This window comes from Corylus avellana, chromosome 4, assembly GCF_965113065.1.
Source record: "Corylus avellana chromosome 4, dhCorAvel1.hap1.2, whole genome shotgun sequence".
Lineage (NCBI taxonomy): Eukaryota > Viridiplantae > Streptophyta > Magnoliopsida > Fagales > Betulaceae > Corylus > Corylus avellana.
The window spans coordinates 2,860,379-2,883,444 of record NC_142493.1 but is presented as its reverse complement, the minus strand read 5'-3'; the positions used below and the strand labels follow the sequence as shown (position 1 = coordinate 2,883,444).

Sequence of the window (23,066 nt, the reverse complement as noted above, 5' to 3'; positions counted from 1 at the left end):
GAGGTTGAACAACACGATCGTTCTCTCCCTGTGGTTTCTCGGGAGGTGGGCGATTCTGCTCCAGCTGTGGCCGATTCTGGTTGGCAACCAGTGTACGCAACATTTCAGAAACTTCTGTCAACTGTTGCTGAAAGGTGGTATTCTGGGTTTGCTGTTGAAGAATAGCTTCTTGACATTCTTTCAGAGATTTAGAAATCTGAAAGAGATGAGTGCCATCTGCCATGAGAATTTTTTTTTTTTTTTGGATTTTTTGGGTTAAATGGAAGCAAGGGAGGAGAATCGTTGGCTCTCTGATACCTAATGTAAAGGGCTTAGTTGGGTTGTTGGATATTTTTAGGTATTTTTTGCTATGGAAGAGTGGGAAAGATGATAATGGCTGAAATATATATTAAGTAAGGAGCTCTTCGAGAGGCTCAATCTCCTGGATACGGGCAAATTCTCAGATAATTCTCAATGCCTTCTCCTACCCATTGGAGCCCAATATGTAGGCTCAATTCTATTCAGAAGATTCTAACAAAATTGTGCCTTTCACGCTCTTACAAAGATCTTCCCCAAACGTAATACAAGCGAAGCAAAACGCAAGAAAAGAAAAGCTAAATGCCAAGAAAGATAACAAAATGCAGAAAAGAAAAAGATGACAGCTCCTTATTCTAGATCCTTCTATTGAGCCATCCAAGCAAGACACGTGCCACCCAAGTAAATTGACTAACTGGCCCTTAGTCTCTTTGTTTACTCCCAGCCATAGGTGAGCCCGTAACAAAAAGTATCTCAAACTTATAATTCTTTTTCCGATCAATTATTGGAGGCAAGTCTATACACAGAAAAGAATTCTTAATTGTGTACTTTTTGTATTCTAAGATTATAATTTAATTAAATTATATAGGTCGAGAATTGCTTGACAAGGGAAAATGAGATAGCTTCTCATTATCTTCCTGAAAAGAAGCAAAGGTTGGTAGAGGTTTGTTGACATTTACGTAGATTAAATAAGATTTTGGATTTAGGTTTTTGATACTTTATTTAGTGACACTTCATGCTTGGTCTATAGGTGGTGCTAAATGAGTTGTTGCCGAAGCCTGATAGAGTGGTGAATCTAGTCCATGGACTTCTTTGGCAATATGCTTTTTTTTATCGTTGCTTTATCTTGGCTTAGCTCTTGTTATTACTGCGTTCATTGTTGAATTTTGGATGGACGAGCTGAAACTTTTAGTCGAAAAAATAGATATTTTGGATCGACTCTGTATGGTGTGTATTGTGCATGGTGAATGACAAAATTGAACTGCATCACATTTTCAATTTTTTACCTAGTGGATTCTTAAAAGGCAATAGTATATGGAATTATCAAGACCCTTATACCATTTTTACCATTCTTACAAGGTGATTTCTTTTAATTTTTATTGTTATTTGTTATTTTGAATTGATTTTTTATTTGTGCAGGGTGTTGTAAACTCAAAATTGATTTGTACAAGCGAAAAATTGAGAGGGATGGTTGGATGGATACTATAGTCATCAACACACAATTGAGAAATTAATAAGCTAAATAAGCTTTGTGTAAGATCTCAATAAGCTTATTGAGATCTTAAATAGCTTATTGATATCTTAAATAAAGCTTATTGATATTTTAAATAAAGCTTATTTAGCTTATTAAATAAAGATAAATAAAGTTACGTAGTCAATATCTACTAAAAACAGACTTTAAAATCTATTAAGAAATTAAGAAACTAAGTCGTAGAAACGTAGATTACCCTTCCTTGTTGTTGGAGGAAGGTGAGGCAAAGAGGGATTGTTTCCAGGCAGGGGTAGCAGGTGTTAAGCGATTAGAGGAGAAAATGAAGTAAAGAAAAAAATAAAATTGCAATTTAGGATCTAACAATTGGCATTAGCGTGTTAGCTCTAATACCATAAAGAAACATATGATATGACAAATAGAAAAGCGAAATAATAATAATGAAAAGAAATAGAATAGACACAGAGATTAAGGTGGTTCAGCATATAACTTACATCTACACATCAAAGTCTTAACAGGCTATATATTTTCTTCATTATACGCAGCTTTATTTATAGAGGTTTAACTGCGATTTAAAATATTAAAAATACAAACCTATCCCTTAAATCATGGTTAACAAATATTATCTAAATCACATGATTTACGAAATACAAAATAAACATTTATTCCAAAGGATTTATATCCTTAATAGTTTGTTCCCGAATAGGATTCCGAACAAGTGGCGTCCAAACGGGGAATTGATTTATTTGTGTAGAAAGACGTGTGGTATTAAACTAATCTATTTAGTTAGTTTTACAGTTTAGGAAGATGATTAGATAGCAGCTGGTTAGTTATTCTTCATGCACGTGTGCATCACATGTAATGAAAGCAGTTAGATTAGTTTCTGATTAGTTAGCTTGATAATCTTGTATAAAAACAGAGTTCAATGTAATCACATACACATTCATTCATTCATTGAATAAGAAAAGAGAATCAGTTCTTCTCTCTGTTTTCTTGTTATGGTATCAGAGCCAGGTTCAATTGGCTATGGCCCACCGTCACCCATTGTCGCACGTGTTGGCTTGGATGTCCTCCCGCCACACGTGAGGGGGCGTGTTGGAAGTCCCACATTGCCTGGGTATTAAGGAAATTGGCCATTTTATAAGGGTGAGGAGAAACCTCAACTCTTGAGCTAGCTTTTGGGTTGAGTTTATCTTCATTTCAAAAATTTCACAATTGTGTGTTGATGACTATAGTATCCATTCAACTATCCATCTCAATTTTTCACTTGTACAAGTCAATTTTTAGTTTACAGCACCCTGCAAAAATAAAAATCAATTCAGAATAACAAATAACAAAAAAATTTTAAAAAATTAACAGAAATCACCTTGTAAGATTGGTATAAGTATGTTGACAATTTCATATACTGCTGCATTTTGAGAACCCACTTCGTAAAAATCTTCAAAAAAAGAAAAAAAAAAAAGAAAAAAAAAGGCAATTAAATAAAGCTAAGCTAAGTCGGTGTTTTAGAGAGAGAAATCTGGAAGTGGTCAGACATGTATTCGACACCCCAAACTCATCCCGATCTGACTGAGCTTAGCTTTATTTAATTTAGCCAATGCATGGGACAAGTACAACAAGCTCATGCATGGGCAACAACCTTCTCTTAGAGATGTTGTAGAAGAGCAGTTTAAGAATCTAGTTTGGTACTAGTCCCTCTAATGACACCATTTGCTATATGTGACATGTATTTTGTGTCTAAATTTTTTACTTCCTTTCATATGATCCTCCACCCTGCCTTCCAGGTTTACAAAGAGCATGAACATAATATCTGTTGCGTTGTATGTGCTCTAGTAAGTTTATATATACAATTCTATACCTTGCCATCTTCGATGGTAAACTAACCCTTACTTGTGAACCAATGGATTTATGACGTGAACAAACATATTTATGACGAGCGTGAGAGAGAGCTGATTGATAGACCATTGATAGGGAGAGTCATATCCTTGCTGAAAAAAGATGGATCTTGAATATTTTGAAATGTTTTCTCCCCATCTGACTGGGTTGTGTGGTTTTCATATTGGGACTGAAACCTCTTCTCGGGCAAGAAGAAGCGGCATCCTTGGAGTCTCTAGCCATGAGATTGCCTATATAATTTTCGTGAGGGATTTGCCTATGACCATAATCCATGTTGCTTCCCCTCTAAAGCACACATGGTTGCATGATCCAAAAATTACCCAACTCTTGATGTCCTCATATAAATACTAGCTTCAGTACCGAGCTTATAAATCTCATTATGCCAAAGAGAGTTTTAAATAATAATCAAGGTACTCACAGTCAATATTAATCTTTAATAAATCATAAATAAGGTGCCAAAATCTACTTCCTGAAACTCAATGTCATATTTCATCATAAAATTATCATATGCATCATTAATATCAAAATATAGCTCGGCTCACTAATTGCATGATTTATTTAAAATTTTGCATTTCTTTTGAGAATTAATGATAATATGATATATGTACATGTATATACATCCAAATACATTTTATTTAGAGTTTATGTATTTTATTTTATTTTTTAAAAAAAGAATTTGCATTTGGGTGTATTGAATTCGTAAAAAACCTTGATTAATCAGTTCTACTAGTACTTTAAGCTTTTGTACCACTGCCACAACAATTTACGCCTCAGCCGAGTTACCCGCTCCTAAAAGCAAAATAATTAAATATCAATACCTAAAACATAAATGCATATACTTAAGCTATAAAATTCTTAAAAGTCAATTTTCCACTTTTGTCTTATTCTCTCGCATAAAAAATCGTAACCTAATGGGCCAAACTAATCAACCCATCGGGAAAGAACCCCTCAAAAGCTCTCCATTTTTCTTTCAATCGTCCATTAGTTCATAATACCAAAGCAACTCACATCAAAATTTTCTTCCAAACTTGGCTTCCAAACCATCCCCAATTCCGTAAAATCACCCTCTTCCTCGATCACCAAAATTACACAAATGGGTTGCCCAAAATCATAACTCCACCATCTCTAATTCCAACCCACACCGAGAATCCTACAAAATTGTGCTAATTAAGAAATTCAACTTGCCATCAACCGATTTGGGTAACTCAATAACATACATACGAACGAAATCAAGCGAACTTTACCTTGCAAGAGAGAGATGAGCCCCTCTTCTTCTTCAATATCACTTTCTCCTTTTTTTTTTTTTTTTATTCTTTTGTACATGTTTATTTTTAGTATTTTTTTTTTTTATTAAGAAGGATACGTGCTATCATTTTATTGGTGCTGACATGGAATGCTAACGGAATCCGTCAAATGTTTTGACCGAATTTGATTGCAGGGATTAAATTGTTATTTTGGCTTACCCTGAGGAGTGAGGACCTCTAAATTATTTTTTATACTACATGGAGGGATTGGTAATTTAGTCCAACCACATAGACTGATTTTGTATTTATCCGTAAAAAGTAATAATGTTTTTATGTTTATTTTTTGGAAAAAATTGTGTGAATAGTAAAAAAAGGAAAAAATGTGTTGCCAAACACACCCTATGAGATTTCTTTTTTTTTACCATTCTAATGAATTTGAATGCAGGGACTAGATTGTTATTTTGACTTCTAAATTATTTTTTATACACATGGAGGGATTTGTAATTCAATCCAACCACATAGTTTGATTTTGCATTTATCTCTAAAAAATAAAATATTTTGATGTTTATTTTTTTGAAAAAAGTGGTGTGAATAGTAAAAGAAAAAGAAAAAGAAAAAATGTGTTGTCAAACACACCCTATGAGATTTGGATGGTTAAGATTCAAAGCTCAAAGTTATACAAACGACATCGTTGGGCGTTTGTATACTTACCTTGGGAGCATTCATTCAACATATACTTTTCCAGCAGGTCCAATATGACTGTCTTGAAATCTGCCTTCACCTACACTCCATATCCTCAATTGCCTCAGAGTAAGAATCGATCTTGGACTGTACGTACGTGGTGCTTACCACCACCGTCCGATCACTCGACATTATAACCTCACTACGCCTGAGGTTAATCAGAGCTGTCAATATATAAAGAGGAAGAAGTGGAGTTTTTTAACTGAACTCAAAGCTAGCTGTTCAACTTCAATTCGTTTGTTTTAAGAGGAATGCTACTCAAATGATGTGTCACGATGCCATAAGATAAAGAAAAATAGATTATATAGGATTGTGACACATCATTTAAGAAGCAAATTTTGAATTTTTTTTTTTTAGAAGCATAACATTTCTCTTGTTTTAAAGCATAAAGGTGCTTGTGTTGAACAACGCATAAAATTATTCAAGTCGACGTGTGTTATGAGTAATTGATTATGTGTCGTCGGCCAAGTCATTTTGTTGTAATTTTGTAAATTGTGCATTGAAATTCACAATATAAGAATAATGTTATATCATATTTTTATGGGATATTTGTTTTTGTGGTATATACCATTACTCAATTAATTAAGAGTGTTTAGGAATTCTATTACCAAAATAATTTTTTTTCTTAAAAAAAAAAAAAATTCTGTAATTATGATCTTGAATGCAACTTATTTTCACAGAACATCAAATTAATTTGTTGTATTTTTACTTCTAAACTATAAACTCAAAACCATTGAAATCATCATATTTATAAGTTATAATTAAAAAAAAAAAAAAAAAGAAATAGTGAAACTTACTTTGTAAAGTACATACGTACGCCATCCACAAAGAAATTTACCTAGGAATTACAAAGTGGCGTCCAAATTAAACATTACACAAAGGTTTGGTAATTAACAGGAAAAAAAGCCATCAAAATCCGTTACCAATTATCAGTGAAATCATCATAATCAGTGAAATCATCATCTGTTTGTGTATAAGCTGATGTTTATGGGTAAGGTGGGGGAGGATAGGCAGCTGGAAATGATGGATACCCTGTTGAATTAGCTGGGTCGTAGGAGCAGTAGGGAGATGGATCTGGATAGGCCGGAGGCGCGTAAGGAGTTGCAGGTGCCGGGGTTGGGTAAGTTGATGTTGGTGGGTAAGGTGGGGGAGGACAGTCAGCTGGAGGTGAAGTTGAATATGGAGATGGTGGATACCCTGTTGAATTTGGTGCGTACCAAGTGTAGGAAAATTGAGGTGAGTAGGAAAACTGAGGTGGGTAAACCGGAGCTGCAGGTGCCCGCGGTGGAGGAGGATAGGCAGCTGAGTATGGAGAGTAGGGAGATGGAGTTGAGGCACAAGGTGCGTAGGGAGGGGGCGTATGCGGCGCCGATGAAGCAGAGCTTGTTGCAGGTTTCTGTAATAATTCAATACAATTATTTAGGTCACATATATGAAAAAATAACCTTCATGAATTAATACAAGGAAATGGAATTCAATAATCACCCAAAGTGGTGTAATGATGTAGCGATATAACTTACTAGGGCATTAGAATAATGTAATTTTGATCGCACTTCTCCTGCATTTCTGCCATGGAGAAAGATGTATGTTAACAATCACCAAAATGCAAAGCTAGCTATTGTTATTCAACCAATTCCCTGTTACTTGGTGGAAGCTTGTTTGGTTTCCTGAGGTTGCTCAAATGGGGTCTTGTTGGTTATGTTGTCCTCTGTTTTTTGTAGGTGAGGTATTGAAGGAAGAAATCATTTTGATTTTTTATTGTAGTTTTGAGGAGGCAAATTGAAAAAAATGTTTAAATTATCTCTTCTTATAAGATTAAACTTCAAAGATAAAGTGGTATTTACCTGCCACCTTTAGTCTGAAGAGGCCAAGTAGTGTCATCGTGACCCTGAGAAAGAACCTTATGCAATTGAACCCTGTACCCAACAAAAACCAAAAATCAAAACCATCCCCAGTAAAATTTATCCAAAAGGGTATAAAAAAAGCCACACAAAATCATTTAAAAAATTGAAATTACTTTGCACTGCCGATGAAGATGTCGGATGAAAGGCTATTGCTGTTCCAAACGGAGACATTTATCTCCCGAAGACCTTCTATTAACGTAAACACAAACTTCTCCTGGAATATCGGATTCTTATCATCATCTATGCGCCACCAAAAAATGAACATGCCTCAGACTAGGATCGAATATTTCTTAAAAAAAAAAAAAAAAAAAAAAACAGAGGAAAAAGAGAACAAACCAGTGCAAGTCCTGGTGCGGAACTTGGTGCTACCATATTCGAGCAACACGTGCGGGGCCTGCCGTGAAAACAACTCGGTGTCCTTCAAGTTGCTGCACCCGACAACTGCAGCAAACAAAAAACCAAGATGAACAAGAGGGACATAAAGATGGATGGTTTTTTTTTTGTTATTAGTTTGTAAATAGAAAAAGAAAGAAGGTATTACATACCAGTGAGCTCAAGAAGCTGGCCTTGAATACCCTTAATCGACATTGAAGAGTAAAAGCCGATGGCTGAGATTGAGTAGTTGGAAGAGTATATTTTTATTCACAAGCCTGGCCCCTGCAGGGACACACAAACAGGTTCTGCGAATGATCTGTTGACGCGGTAACATTCCGCGTGTAGCGTGAAGATAGGGTGCCAGACTCTAGTGGTGTAGAAAAAGAGTACAACTTTTAGATTTTTCAGGCATGGACGGCGTCAGTAGTATGGTTGACTTGTCTGCCTAAATAGACTGTTTTAATTTTTCTTTATTTTAAGATCATTTTAAAGTTTAAAAATTCTCAATTTAAAAGAGTGGTTTGTGCAATCATGCACCCTTAAAAAAGAGGAATGCTCACGTGACCATCCCAAACACTCTACGCGTCACTCTTTGCAAGCCACCTCCCATCCGTGGGGGCGACTACACCCCTTGCGGGAGGTGGGAGGGGTGGCTTTTGCCAAACTCGTTAGTGTCATGCAAGTAAAATGAGTTATATGAAAAATGTAGACGGATTTACCTTAGGTGCTGTAAATAAAACTCTATGATATTTTTTATAGTTTTTCAATTGTCTATATGATATTTTAATTTCATTCTTTTTCTTTCTCATGGAAAATTTGAAATTAAATTTGCACTGTTTTTTTTTTTTTTTTTTATAGCACCTAGCCTAAGCCAAATCCAATGTAAAAAACTTAAAGAAGTAAAAGCCAGATCTAAAAAGTCGAAAAGCAAATTGAAATTATCTATGCAATTGCTCAGAAAATAATATTTTCTTCTCAAAATATTAGTAGCATATTCACCACTTTTGCAATCCACCCCCACCCCAACCATTGGACTGAAACATGTGATCCTTTGGAACCAAATACTGAAGAGTTTTCTTTTTTTTTTTTTTTTTTTTTTTTGTTTAATAAAATAAATTACTGAAGTTAATGCAGCCTTTATAATTTTGATAATTTCCAAGTCAGTTTAGCTTCCACAATTAGATCCCAGAGAAGAGAAAGAAGCTTCCTTGTGCCTACTTAATTGGAAGTTCAAACAATGGTTCTTTGCCTTGACTGGTCCACCCCACCTATCATTTCTAGCATTAGTGGCCACTCATCTGTGTGACAGACTGTGTCCAAAGTCTACACAAAGTGCCAATTCTCTAGCATACGACCTAGAAAAATGAGAATTTTCCATCGATTTAAGGAAGCATTTCCAATGAAGTTCCTCTCAATTTTCCATGGAAAAATGAGAATTTAGTTTCCATCGATTCAAACTTTATCCTCTTAAAGTTTGATCATGACAATATCCTCTTAAATTAACCTTAATTTTGATTTTAATAGTCTTAATCTATCTCTACCTACAATCTCGATCTTCCCAAAAAGAAAGTATTTCTTGGTAATTTTGATTGGATCTCCATCGGTCATATTAGAGTAATGTTATAAGTCATTCTTGTATTACTCTAAGAATGATATGACTCTTAAAATCACTATTAAGCTTGTAATTGATCATTATTAAATTTTGATCAAAATAATTTTAAAAATCACTTCATTTTTGGAATGACTCAAGAAATTAACCGTCATATTATTTCTAATCGTGCTTCCCTCTCCTCCTTTCTACTTTTATTTTATTTTTTCTTTCATTTTCCCCTCTCACAATTTCACACTATTGCCTTCACTTTGCTCTCTAATGTTCCACACATGATACATGGATTTTAGAGAATTCCATAAGGCCCCCATAGCCGCCCATGAAAAAATAACCTTCACGAATTAAAAGAAGGAAATGCTATTCAATTCGATCAATACGAAACTCGAATTTAGAAGTTGGTTAAGACATTGGGACACATTCAAATTATAGAAATACTAAAACGATCTTAACTGGAGCTTGGAAATGAATTACCCTCATAATTAATGATAAATTCAAAACTTGGAATTGAAATGAGTTTCGAAGCTGAAACAATTCACTTTTTTTCTTCTGTAGTGACCTTCAAAAGTATATATATATATATATAACCATTACTTCTTTCATTTCTGGATCGGATTCAAAATACAGAGAATTTATCACTTGTGATGAATTAAATATTAACGCAGTACATCCCTAAAACGAATGTTACCTCGACGATAATAGGTTGAGGTTTGTGGCGTGATAAGGATATAAATTCTTTAGGATTAAGTTTGATTTGCATAATTTCAAATACAAATAAATCTTTTAAATTAGGGGTCTTTCATCTCTCTCCTTTTTATCTCTTTGATTTATTAAGAAATTTTATATAGTATCCGAACGTTGCACATCATTTGAATAATTTCAAATACAAATAAATCCCTGGTTAACAAATTCCTTTTTTATTGAATACAAATGAACATTAATAATCATAAATGATTTCATTCTATCGTTATTGTGGTGGTGGATATGGAGGTGGAGGATAAGCTGAAGTTTGTGGGTAAGGTGGGGGAGGATACGTATTGGGAGGTGGAGGATAAGCTGGGTAAGGTGGTGGAGGATAAACTGAGGTTGGTGGGTAAGGTGGGGGAGGATAGGTAGCGGGAGGTGGAACAGAGTATAGAGATGGTGGATACCCTGTTGAATTAGGTGGATAGACCGGAGGCGGGTAATTAGGAGTTGCCGGTGCCGGAGTTGGTGGGTAAGGTGGGGGAGGATAGGTTGATGGATAAGGTGAAGCTGAGAATGGAGAGTAGGGAGCTGATGGAGTTGAATAGGCCGAAGTTGCGTAAGGATCAGCATTTGTAGAGGGGAGTTTAAAATACAAAGGGACTTGAGCCGTAGGCGGCGCCGACGAAGCAAAACTTGTTGTAGGTTTCTGCAATAATTCAATACAATTATTCAGCAATCCCCATGAAAAAAAAAAAAAAAAAAAAAAAAAACCCTTCCTAAATTAATAGAAGGAAATGGTATTCAATAATCACCCAAAATAGCAATGTAACTTACTAGGGCATTAGAATAATGTAATATTGATCGCAGTTCTCCTGCATTTCTTCCGGCTCTAGTCTGAAGAGGCCAGGCAGTGTCGTCGTAACCCTCAGAAAGCACCTTCTGCAATTGAATCCTATCACCAACAAAAACCAAAATCAAAACTACCCCATTAAAATTTATCCAAAAGGGTCTAATAAAATACAGAAAATCATTTCAAAAATGCAATTACTTTCCACTGCCGATGAATTTGTCGGATTTAAGGGTATTGCTGTTCCAAACGCTGGCACTTATCTCCCGAAGACCTTCGATTAATTCAAACACAAACTTCTCCTGGAACATCGGAGTCTTATCACCATCTGTGCACCAAGAAACAAATGAACATGGCTCAAAAAAAAAAAATTATTAAACAGGAAAAAAAAAAAACACGAAGAGAACAAACCAGTGCAAGTCCTGGTGCTGAACTTGGTGCTACCATATTCGAGCAAAACGTAGGGGTCCTGCCGTGAGATCCACTGGGTGTCCTTCAAGTAGCTGCACCCATTAACTGCAACAAACCAAAAACCAAGAGGGATATATATAAAGATGGATGGTGATGTAAATAAAAAAAGAAAAAAAAGAAAGAAAGTAAGAAAGTATTACTATACCAGTGACCTCAAGAAGCTGGCCTTGAATTCCAGTAATCGACGTTGAAGAGTAAATTAAAGCTGATGGCTGAGAATGAACAGTTGGAATTGGAAGGAAGATTATATTTGTATTCACAAGCCTGGCCCCCAGGGACACACAGTTTCTGGGAATATATATAATTCTAGCTAGCTATTACGCGCTTCTCTTCCGCTTCCGCCGTAGAAAAAGTGTCCAAGAAGTTTCAGATTCCGACTGCCTCCGTTGACAGCGTCAGCCTAAACAGCGCGTTTTAGTGAGAAGTTTCTTTTTTAACGTGGTCACAATTAAAAAATATTAAGAAAATACATTACCGAAATAATATGAATGTGATAAATAAAAATAAAAAATAGTTTTACTTACTATTAATTTTTTAATGTTTGCATCCTGATTAGGATACTGGTCCGACTTCCTATATATAGCTTAGTTAACTCTTTTCGTTTGGTTTTCATGAAATATTTAAAATTAAATTTGGCCGTTAAAATTATTGTGATTTTTTTTTTTTACGACACATAACCTAAATCCTTTGAAACGAAATACTGAAGTTTTTTTTTTTTTCTTGGAAAATGGTAGGTATTCTTTTTGTTTTAGGTGAATATTATTTTTTAAAAATTAAATGGGAGAAATAAAGTCCCTTTTTTTTTTTAACAAATAATATTCACCTAAGATCAAGCAAAACACCTAATATTTATTTATTTTATTTTTTTTAAAAGAAAATATTGAAGTTGATGCAGCCTTTTTATTTTTGATAATTTCTAAGTCAGTTTAGCTTCCACGTACATATAGATCCAAGAGAAGGAAGGTCCCTTGTGCCTACTTGGAAGTTCAAACAGTGGTTCTTTGCTTTCATTGGTCCATCTCACCCATCATTCCTAGCATCAATATATGGCCACTCATCTGTGTCTAAAGTCAACACAAGTGCCAATTCTCTTACATACGACCTATAAAAATGAGAATTTTCCATCGATTTAAAGAAAGCATTTCCAATGAAGTTCCTTCCCAGCCCCTTTATCCTCTTAAAGTTTGAATAAATTAGCCTTAATTTTGATATTTAAAAAAAAAAAAAAAAAAATTTCTATCCCGACAATATTCTCAATCCCCCCAAAAAAGAAAGCATTTCTTGTAATTTGTTTGGATCTCCATCTGGGTCATATTTACTCTCCTTTTTCTTGTCTTTCTAACGTGCTTTCCTCTCCTTGGATTATTAGTTATCAATTAGGACTAAGATTAGTTTTATTTTAAAATTAAATTTATTGTTACACCAAAATTTGCACTAAGATCATTGGACCTGTTATACGACAGCAAAGCCCATAGCCCGTCGATCAAGGTAAAAGCCTAGCGCGCATATGGGCCTACTAGGGAGTAATCCAAATTCGGAAGCACGGAAACGTGGTCGCTTTACCAAGCTCATCCTCTCGGAAGACCTTGTTCACTCGGTTCACATCATTTATTGAATCAGCAACATAAGCACTAGACAGATAGGACAGCTATGGGCAAGATTTGCACTGATCATGCTAACAGCTTGATTATGGCTTAATCATTGGGGCAGTTACGACACACACTTAAATATCATTGACGATTATGCACCATTCTCTTGATTATGCTAGCCACAGTAACCGCTGTGCACCATTCTCGGAATGATATCAATAGCAAGAACGTTTTCTCATCAACCATAACGATCAGGGAACCAGAATATTAACTCCTCACTCCGTTACGCCTAGATCTCGGATCTTCCGCCCAGTCATCATCACTGTCCTCATGAGACCTAACTATAAAAAGGCTCATAGATAACAGGTACAGATAATAATTCATACTCCACTAAGCTATATATTGAGTTTATACAGACATTGACTTAAGCATTGGAGGAGAAACGCCTCGGCTACCACCCGATGCATCCTCTTAACGAGTGTTGTTATTTTGCAGGAAAGAAATAAAGTACCAGCTAAATATTACCGATCGAACTACCCTTGGGTCTACTGGTACCATACCAGAAACTATACCAACATTTATCATTAATTGAGGGGTTTTTTTTTTTTTTTTTTTTTTTAAATCTTATTTTACTGTACGTGTCTATTTAAAGACACCAAAAAGTTAATTAATAAAATTATGATGAGTTAATTTATTAAACATGTATGTTTTCTCTAGCATTTTCCTTCTTAAACTATGTCTTGTGTTTCTCTACTTGCGTCTTTTTGGGTCTTTTGTTGCCAACGTCGTTGCGTCTTTTTGGGTCTTTTACGTATATACACCACCTTTTTGGCCTTTTTATTTTTATTTTGGTTTTTTCCGTCTTATTAAGATGCTCTGAATAAGCAAGAACGTGAAGAATAATGTTACTCTTAATTTACACTTATTTATTACATTCATTTTATAATAATTGGTTTATTTTAATTAAGTGACTTCAAATGTCAGTCTCTTTAAAAAAATAAAAAAATAAAAAAATAAAACTTAAATATGCTTCGCTAATCGGTACGAAAAATGCACTAAATGATCCTACCTACTACTCTTGTCTGAATTAGTCTTTTTTTTTTTTTTTTTAATTGAAGAAAAAGAGATGTTATAAGGAGAATCTAAATTTGAGGCATTAGCGCTAAATTTAGGATGATTCAATCCCTTTTGGGTGATACCATCCCTAAATGGTTAACCTTCCTCCTCTAAGTTTTAGTTTTGAATAAAAAAACAAGTTTTGAGGCATTATAACTTAAATATTAGCTCATAAAAATTTAACTAACAAAAAAAAAAAAAAAAAAAACAGAATTTTTATTATTATTATTTTTTAATATTTGGCCGACGCTAGGTTGCCTCAATTTGGTAGCCGCATAGCACGACTCAATTCTTTATGGGTATGCATGCAAAAAAAATTGAATTCTAAAGAAGCCTTGGAAGTATTTCATGAAATGAAGGATACAGGAATTGAGGCTATTGCTTTCACAGCTAGCGTTGGTGCAATTGGTAAGGGCGAGCAAATTCTTGCTAGAGTACTAAAATTAGGATTGACAATTTTTTACATGAATTCAATACGAAATTAAAAGATTAAGATTGAGTAGGCCGACCCATTTAATTAAATAGGTCAGATTATGATGAACTTATATAGTCTTATATATACATATTCTTCGACACGATACAAACTTGACAAGCGACATAATGATATACAATTTTGACATAACTCACGAATTCAATTTAAAATTAGAGGGTTAAAGGTTAAGGTTGCAGCCATAAGGCCCAAGTGAGTCTGGTTTTTAAGGGCTAAAAAGTCTTCAACTTGGAATAAGGCCCATGTGAGCATGTTATTCTGGTATTATTGGGCTAAAGGTTGTAGCCATATGCATGGACATAGTTTTTCAAGTTTCAACAAATTATGATTTACATTAACACATTTGATTCAGATCAAATTTGGAGAGTTTGGAAGAAGATACGAATTGAAGGTTCAATCATTGAATTAAAAAATATAGTAAATTATATATCCATTTGAAACTTGATTAATTGTGGAGATTGAATTAAAATAAACTATAATTCGTCTCTTTCCGCCACTTTCTGGATTTAATTACTCCCAACGCCTTTTTCTTTCTTCTTTACTTCAATTTCTCTCTACACACTCACCCAATAGCACCACCCGTGAAGTTGATTGAACGTCTTTCTTCGATCTTTTTCAATAGTTCAATTCTTCTGTAGTCTGTAGTCTGTACCCACACATTTGCTTAGAGATGGGAATCTCATATTTCTTCTTGTTTGTGGTTTTCGTCGTAAGCCTTGGAGAAGGCCAAAATGGGTGTGGTGAATTACGGTGTTGAGGCGGTGGCCCAGCCATCCGATTTCCCTTCCGACTTAACACTCAGCCACTCCACTGTGGGTGGCCAGGGTTTAATCTATCCTGCACTGATACAAAATATACGGTGCTCGAGCTGCCACCTTTTGTGAAGTTTTTTGTGGAAAAGATTGACTACAAATCTCAGATAATTGAATTATATGATCACCCACATCATTGCCTTCCAAGCCAGTTTCACGAGCTCAATTTGTCTTCCTCGCCTTTCCTGTTCAAAGAAGAGTAGGCCAGAGCGGACTACGCCTTATTCATTTGTTCCTCAACAAAAACACAAGCTGACTATGCCATCTCTTGTCTTAGTGGCCCAAGCCATGAAGTTCGTGACTCCTTTAAGGACGATGACATAACCGATTTGCCCATAGCATCTTGTAAAAAGATGTATACTCTTCCATCAATTCCCTTTTCGTTTGAGACTCTGATTTTGAAGGGCCAATATACGGTATCAAAGGAAATCGGTGGTGATAAAACTCTGCAATTGAAGTGGTCCAGACCAGTTTGCAGAGAGTGTGAAGTGAAGGGAATGGGATGTGGATTGAGGAATAATAGCAATGAATCAGAAACAGAGTGTTTCCCTAAACATGCTAAAGGTATTATTGTTTTCTGTCCATCAATTTCCACCTTTGGACTCCAGTTTCTCACAGGGGTTTCAAGCTTAGTTTATAAATGTTCATCTGGATCGGCGAGTTTCCTGTATTCATTTCCACCCAAAAATAAAACATAATTAAATGTTTGCTTCCCAATATATGTATACTTTACATGCAGGCATCATCTTAGGTTCATTTCTATTAGTAGTAGCAATCTTTGCTCTTTACCGCCTTTATAGCTATGATAAAGCAGAAAAAGAAAATCAAGCAAAGATCAAAACATTTTTGGAGGATTACAAAATTTTCAAGCCCACAAGATTCTCGTATGCCGATATTAAAAGGATTACAAATTACTTTGTTGGGAAGTTAGGCGAGGAGCATATGGAACAGTATTCAAATGAAAGCTTTCAAATGAAATTCATGTTGCGGTGAAGATGATCTAAACACTTCCAAAGAAAATGGTGAAGGATTCATAAATGAAGTAGGGACGATGGGTAGGATTCACCACGTTAATATTGTTTGCTTGGTTGGCTTCAGTGCAGATGGATTTCGACGAGCTCTAGTTTATGAGTTCTCACCAAATTATTCATTAGATAAGTTCATATCTTCGGCGGACACTAAAAATTGTTTCCTTGGAACTGCAAGATATTGCTATTGGCATAGCAAAAGGTATTGATTATCTTCATGAAGGGTGCGACCAACAAATCCTCCATTTTGATATCAAGCCTCATAATGTTTTGCTAGATGGAAATTTCAATCCAAAAATTTCTTGTGTGCCAAGGATCAAAGTGCGGTGTCATTTTTTGTCTTCATAAATCTTTAATCCTTAGAATGAAACATGAAAATAGCTTGAACGTGGAGACAAGATGAATGTACTTGAGACATTTACATGAAAAAGACAACAAATATCGTGCTTAATACAAGGATTTAGGAAGGTGATTAATTGGAAGTCGTGGTTATTTTTTCAACTACAAAAATATACCGACAACAATTAATGCAACAATAAATTTGCTTACTTCTAATTATTTGGGTGTTCGATCTTGCCCAGGAGGCCATGTCCTAATAACTGTATTAGAGACTCCTTGTATATATGATTGCGTTTTTGATATATAAATGGCGTAAAAGGCATTTGTCTATGTATGAAGTTGAAGAATTTCTGCAAACCCACAACAACCTCATACCAATAAAAGTACTCTTACTTGGAAATTAAGAAGATGACCAAAAATTTCAAGGACAAATTAGGTGAAGGAGGCTTTGGCATGGTATATAAAAGAACGCTTTGAAATGGTCGTCTTGTAGCTATAAAGATTTTAGGTAAATCCAAAGCTAACGAACAAGACTTTATAAACGAAGTTACAACCGTTGGAAGGATTCACCATGTTAATATAGTGCAACTCATTGGTTTTTGCATTGAAGGGTCAAAGCGAGCTCTTGTATATGAATTTATGCCACATGGGTCTTTGAATAAGCACATCTTTTTACCAAAATGAAGTGGTGTCCTCCTAAGCTACAAGAAAATATATGATATTGCTATAGGAGTTGCTCTTGGGATTGAATATTTACATCGAGGTTGTGACATGCAAATTTTGCATTTTGATATCAAGCCTCACAACATTCTTCTTGATGAGAATTTTACTCCTAAGGTTTTTGACTTTGGCCTAGCAAAATTGTATCAAGTAGATAACAACACTGTTTCTTTGACTATAGCAAGAGGGACATTTGGGTATATGGCTCCTAAGTTATTTTACAAAAAATATTGAAGGGTCTCATACAAAGCTAATGTTTATATTGGGAATGCTGTTAATGGAAATGACAAGTAGAAGAAAGAACTTTAATGCATTTGCAGAGCATTCAAGCCAAATTTACTTTCCTACTTGGGTATATGATCATTTACAAGATGAAAAGGAAATAGAAATGGAAGATGCTTCAGAGGAGGAAAAGAAAATGGTTAAAAAGATGATCATAGTGGCATTATGGTGCATACAAATGAAGCCTTGTGATCGGCCTTCAATGAACAATGTCATAGAAATGCTTGAAGGGGAAGTTGATTGCTTACAAATGCATCCCATGCCTTCCATGCCATTGTTAGAGACTCCCATAATGAATCAGGAGAGACTTTGAATCAAAGTTGCTCATCAATTCAATCAGATGAATTAAATCAATCAGGTCTATTTTGATTGATATGTCAGTCTATTGAGTAATTAATTTTCTAGTGTGTATTTGATAGTACAAAGATGCTTTGATATTATGTGTAGTAAATAATATTTGCTTCTTTTTTTTTCCTAATTAAATAATATTTGCTTTGATTGATGATAACTCTTCTTATTTTTTATTTGCAAATATTCAAAGGTTTCTTTCTTTTTCTTTATCGATGGTACTATTGAAAACTTTATCATGGACATCTAAATTGCAATTTCAACCACAAAATTTTTTTATATCGTGTATAACTCTATAAATCACAAGCATTCCCAAACGTTTGATTTGGGATTGTTAAGCACAAAATCACTTGTTCGCACTACAAAAAATTAAATTTTTTCTGACGGACGTTTTCTGACGTGTCAGGTAGTCTGACACGTCAGAAAACGTTCCTGACGGGGCCTTCCTGACGTGTTTCCCGCGTGAAGATTATAGGTGTCAGAAATGAAAAATTTCTGACGTGTTAAGTTTTAACCCGTCAGAAATTTCTGACGTGTTAAAGAGTGACACGTCAGAAAAATTTCTGACGTGTTAACTTGTGACACGTCAGAAATTTTACTGACGTGTTGAAATTTAACCCGTCAGAAAATTTCTGACGTGTCAAATTTTGACACGTCAGTAAATAATTTTAATAAAAAAAATCCAGAAAAAAAATTAAAAAAAAAAAAGAAAAATTAATATTTTTTAATAATTTTAAATTTCCTGACGTGTCAAAGAGTGACACGTCAGGAAATTTAAAATTATTAAAAAAAATTAATTTTTCTTTTTTTAATTTTTTCTGGATTTTTTTTAATTAAAAATATTTTTTTTATTTCTGGAACAGTAGTCTTCTCCGGTCCCCAGTTCTCCCTGATCTCTGCTGCTTCCTCCATTTTCACTCTCTCTCTTCTTTCCTCCATTTTCACTCTCTTTTCTCTCTTCTTTCCTTCATTTTCAAAAACCCAAACCATAAAATCAATAAAAAAATCAAAAAATAAACCTTTCGATCTTCTTCTCTTCAAATCAAAAATCAAAAATCTCTCAAATCAAATCAAAATAAACCAAATCAGAGCTTCTTCAAATCAAAAATCTCTCTTCTTTGATCCTCTTCTCTTCTCCTTTTTTTTTTTTTTTTTTTTTCTTTCTTCTGCTGCTTCGATCTCTTCTCCATCATTTTTTTTTTTTTCTTTTCTTTTCTGCTGCTTCTCTGGATCTTCTGATCTTCTCCATCTTTTTTTTCTTTTTTTCTTTTCTTTTCTGCTGCTTCGTTTGATCTCTTCTCCTTCTTTTTTTTTTTTTTTTTTTTTCTTTTCTTTTTTGCTGGTTCGATCTCTTCTCCTTTTTTTTTTTTTTTTTTTTCTTTTCTTTTCTGCTGCTTCTCTGGATCTTCTGATCTTCTCCCATTTTTTTCTTTTTCTTCTTCTTCCTCAATCTTATTTTTCTCCTTTTCTTCTTCCCTTTAGAAGCTGGTGGCCGGATGTACAGAGAGAAGAGGCTAGGGAGATTGAGAGAGGAGAGAGAGAACTGTGTTTGGAAATAAAAGAAAAAGGATTAAAGAATATGAATATATAATAGAATTATAAAGGGAAAAGAAGAGGGAAAGAAGATAGGGAAAAAGAGGGAAAAAGTTGAAAATCCCGCTTGTTTTTTGATATCAGGTTTCTGACGTGCTAAAATTAACACGTCAGAAATTTCTGACGTGTTAATTCTAGCACGTCAGAAAAGGTGAATATATATAATATAAATAAACCTAATATAAAAATTATTTATTTATTTATTTATTTCTGAAACATATAATATATATATATATATATATATATATATATAAAATAATTCCTGACGTGCCAAATATGGTGCGTCAGAATTTTTTTTTTTTTTTTTTTTTTTTTTTTTTTTTTTTGTCTTCATTATTTTTCTTCTCTCCCTTTCTTAATTAATTCATTCTTCTTCACTCCCTCTTTTTTTTTTTTTTTTTTTTTTCTCTCTCTGCACGTAGGCTTCAATTCTTCTAATTTTTTTTTTTCCTTTTCTTTTTCCTCCCCCAAGTTCCAACACACCGTAGTGTACACGTACAGTACCCTGCAATTTTTCTTTCCTTCTCTCTCTGCACGCTAGCTTCTAGCTATCTTCTTCATTTTAATTTTTTTTTTAAATTCCTAACGTGCTATTTTTAGAACGTTAGGAATCTAACATAAAAAAAAAAAGGTGAATATATATAATATAAATAAACCTAATATAAAAATTATTTATTTATTTATTTATTTTTGAAACATATAATATATATATATATATATATATATATATATATATATATATATATATTCCTGACGTGCCATATATGGCACGTCAGTAATTCCTGACGTGCTATATTTGGCACGTCAGGAATTTCTGACGTGCCAAATATGGCGCGTCAGGAATTCTTTTATTTATTTAATTTTTTTTTTGTCTTCATTATTTTTCTTCTCTCCCTTTCTTAATTAATTCATTCTTCTTCACTCCCTCTTCTTTTTTTTTTTTTTGTCTCTCTGCACGTAGGCTTCAGTTCTTCTAATTTTTTTTTTTCCTTTTCTTTTTCCTCCCCCAAGTTCCAACACACCGTAGAGTGCAAGTACAGTATCCTGCAATTTTTTTTTTCCTTCTCTCTCTGCATGAAGGAGAAGAATAAAAAGATGAAAGAATTCATGAATATAATTAAGAAGAAAACCTAGCTATTTGGATGCAACGACAAGTTCATTTCATGTTTGTTTGTTTTATCTCCAATTAAATAGTGTTTTTCAGTGAAAAAAAAAAAGACATAGAGATAATTAGATTTTAATTTCTATACTAAGCGAAGGGATAGGAGAGAGACAGTGTTGGAAAAATAAATGAGGGGGAAGAATAAAAAGATGAAAAAAGCGGAGGGAAAATAAGAAGAGGAAAAAATTTCAAAATTTCGGTCTTTTTTTTTTTTTTTTTTCTTTTTCTGACGTGCAAGTATTTAGCACGTCAGAAAATTTCTGACGCGCCAAATTGGCACGTCAGAATTTTCTGACGTGCTATTTTTTAGCGCGTCAGAAAATATTTTCTGACGTGGCAAAAAATATGCACTGTTTGCCACGTCAGAAAATACCTATTTTTTTGTAGTGTCGTATGGAAAGTAGGCACCTGATTATTGAACGGAGTTGCGGACAGCATCAAAGATTTGTAAGGCTTGGGCATGCTATTAAGAAATCTGAAATTTTCAAGTATTTTCAATGGAGAGTCTCTTCTATTAGAGAAGTGCTAGAGAACCAAACAAATAAAATTAGAAAAATTTCTAAACTGACGTAGCAAAGGTTTTTAAATTAAAAAAATGCAATTCTCTCTCCCTTGTCTACCATTCACGGTCTGCCACCTCAGTTTGAAAATTTTTTTGAGTTCATTTGTTTGACTCCCTAGCACTTCTCCTTCTATAAGGATGTGGTGTAAAACCCTGTTTCACAACTTTCAATAGAAATTTTGATACATTAGGTAAAAACACCAAATATAATAAAAATGAAAACAATCTATCTTTAATTCAAATAAATCCTGTGAACTTTTTCATTCATTCTAACTTAACACCCACCACCAAAACCTCTACCCATATTTGAGCCCTCAACACTGAAATCTTCAAAACCAATCAAGACGATTGCAGAAGGGTTATTGTTTTTTTATGTTTCAAGCTGAAATGTTTCCTTTCTATTAAAGAGTGCAAAACACTCAATTTACACTATAACCTGATTAAAATTATTTTCTTTTGGATGAAGAGCCTTAACCCCATAAAAGCTTTTCGTTGAACAGGATTTTCCTGCCAAGGTTGGTGAGAAAGGCTTTATTTTAATAGTCCATCGACCAAAGCCCTAGCCCATGATACACTATTTGAAAAGAATTTGGTTCATTACAACAAGATTCTTGAGGGTATGCAAAAAAAAAAAAAAAAAAAAGAAAAAAAAGAAAGAAGAAGATTTCTGAAGAAGCTTTTTGAACATTTTCATGAAATCAAAGGATACAGGAATTGGGGCTACTGCTTTCATAGTTAGTGTTGGTGCAAATATTTGGTAAGGGTGAGCAAATTCTTGCTTGGTTACTAAAATAGTAAAATCAGGGTTTATGTCAAACCTAAGCATTTGTAGCCATGTGGCCCATGTGGGCCAGATTTTTAAGAGCTGGAAAGTCTTTAATTCAATGTGTAAGGAATATGGGGTTGTTTCCAAGATGGAACATTATGCATGATCGAATTGTTCATTTATTGAGCCAATCAGCCTGTTTAGAATCCATTGGATTTCTCAACTCAATGCAGCAAAATGATGAAATTGCAAACATAAGAGGAAAAAAAAAAAGTGTTCCCACAATTTAAAAGTTTAAAATTGAATATAACTCTTTATTGAACTACTTCTACTTGAATAAATTAAAGAGTATATGGCTTTATATAATTGACCTACTTTATATAATTGGCCTACTTATTGAGATAAATGCATAATAAAACAATACATAACAAAATAAAGATTAGAATAATAAAACAAAATCTGTCAAAATTGTAGATGGAACTTGATAGTGATTTTACACAAAATTTAATAGTAGAAATATTTGTTATTTTTACATACCATAGGGATCGGAGCTATCGGAATTTTTTAAATCATAAGAAATTTATTGTAAAATAGTATAATCACATACAGTACTTTGCATTTTTCCGTTAAATTGATTTTATTGGAGGTTTGTCATGATAACAAATGAAAGATTGGAGATGATTTTTCATTGAAACTTACATGGACATGGTTTTTCAAGTTTCAACAAATTCATACCACTCTTTCCTTGATAATGCATGCATGTGTTGCGTTTTTATTGACATTATTGGGAGACAACAATCAATTAATTTATTATGGAGTCCATATAATTGACTGAGCATGCATCACGCTTTGGCGGCTTTGTCTATTCAGTAGGAAAAATCAGTGTTGGTGTGCCAGTTTTCCCTCTTTTTGAGCTGAGATTTCGACATTAGTAGGCCTCTGAAAAATTCCATCCATTGTTTTTCTTTGCTGATTTATGGAAGA

The 23,066-nt window shown here is 34.0% G+C and overlaps 2 protein-coding genes and 1 pseudogene across 8 annotated transcripts; 1 reads left to right on the top strand and 2 right to left on the bottom strand.

The window, feature by feature from the left end:
* Positions 1–2,520: 2,520 nt before the first annotated feature.
* Positions 2,521–7,972, bottom strand: LOC132178897 (uncharacterized). 7 transcript variants are annotated; one of them, XR_015911957.1, is made up of 8 exons: positions 7,835–7,972; positions 7,626–7,730; positions 7,403–7,529; positions 7,230–7,301; positions 6,906–6,951; positions 6,183–6,781; positions 5,356–5,533; positions 2,521–2,802 (listed from the first exon to the last, which is right to left on the bottom strand). XR_015911957.1 is itself a non-coding variant. In XM_059591472.2 (6 exons), the coding sequence occupies exons 1-6, from the start codon at positions 7,875–7,877 to the stop codon at positions 6,371–6,373; spliced, it is 804 nt and encodes a 267-aa protein (XP_059447455.2). In that variant the 5' UTR covers positions 7,878–7,972; the 3' UTR covers positions 6,170–6,370. The 7 variants fall into 7 exon arrangements, 1 of the variants encoding a protein (XP_059447455.2); XR_015911959.1 differs by lacking the exon at positions 2,521–2,802 and having other exon boundaries at positions 5,308–5,549; positions 6,183–6,223; positions 6,309–6,781; XR_009439869.2 differs by lacking the exon at positions 2,521–2,802 and having other exon boundaries at positions 5,308–5,533; positions 6,183–6,223; positions 6,309–6,781.
* Positions 7,973–10,237: 2,265 nt separating this feature from the next.
* On the bottom strand, positions 10,238–12,400 carry LOC132177242 (uncharacterized). The gene is made up of 6 exons (XM_088515462.1): positions 12,300–12,400; positions 11,421–11,539; positions 11,216–11,320; positions 11,006–11,132; positions 10,792–10,909; positions 10,238–10,663 (listed from the first exon to the last, which is right to left on the bottom strand). Exons 1-6 carry the CDS (start codon positions 12,398–12,400, stop codon positions 10,238–10,240), a joined length of 996 nt encoding a protein of 331 aa, XP_088371588.1.
* Positions 12,401–16,933: 4,533 nt separating this feature from the next.
* LOC132177240 (rust resistance kinase Lr10 pseudogene) lies at positions 16,934–17,964 on the top strand (annotated as a pseudogene).
* The last annotated feature ends 5,102 nt before the right edge of the window (positions 17,965–23,066 follow it).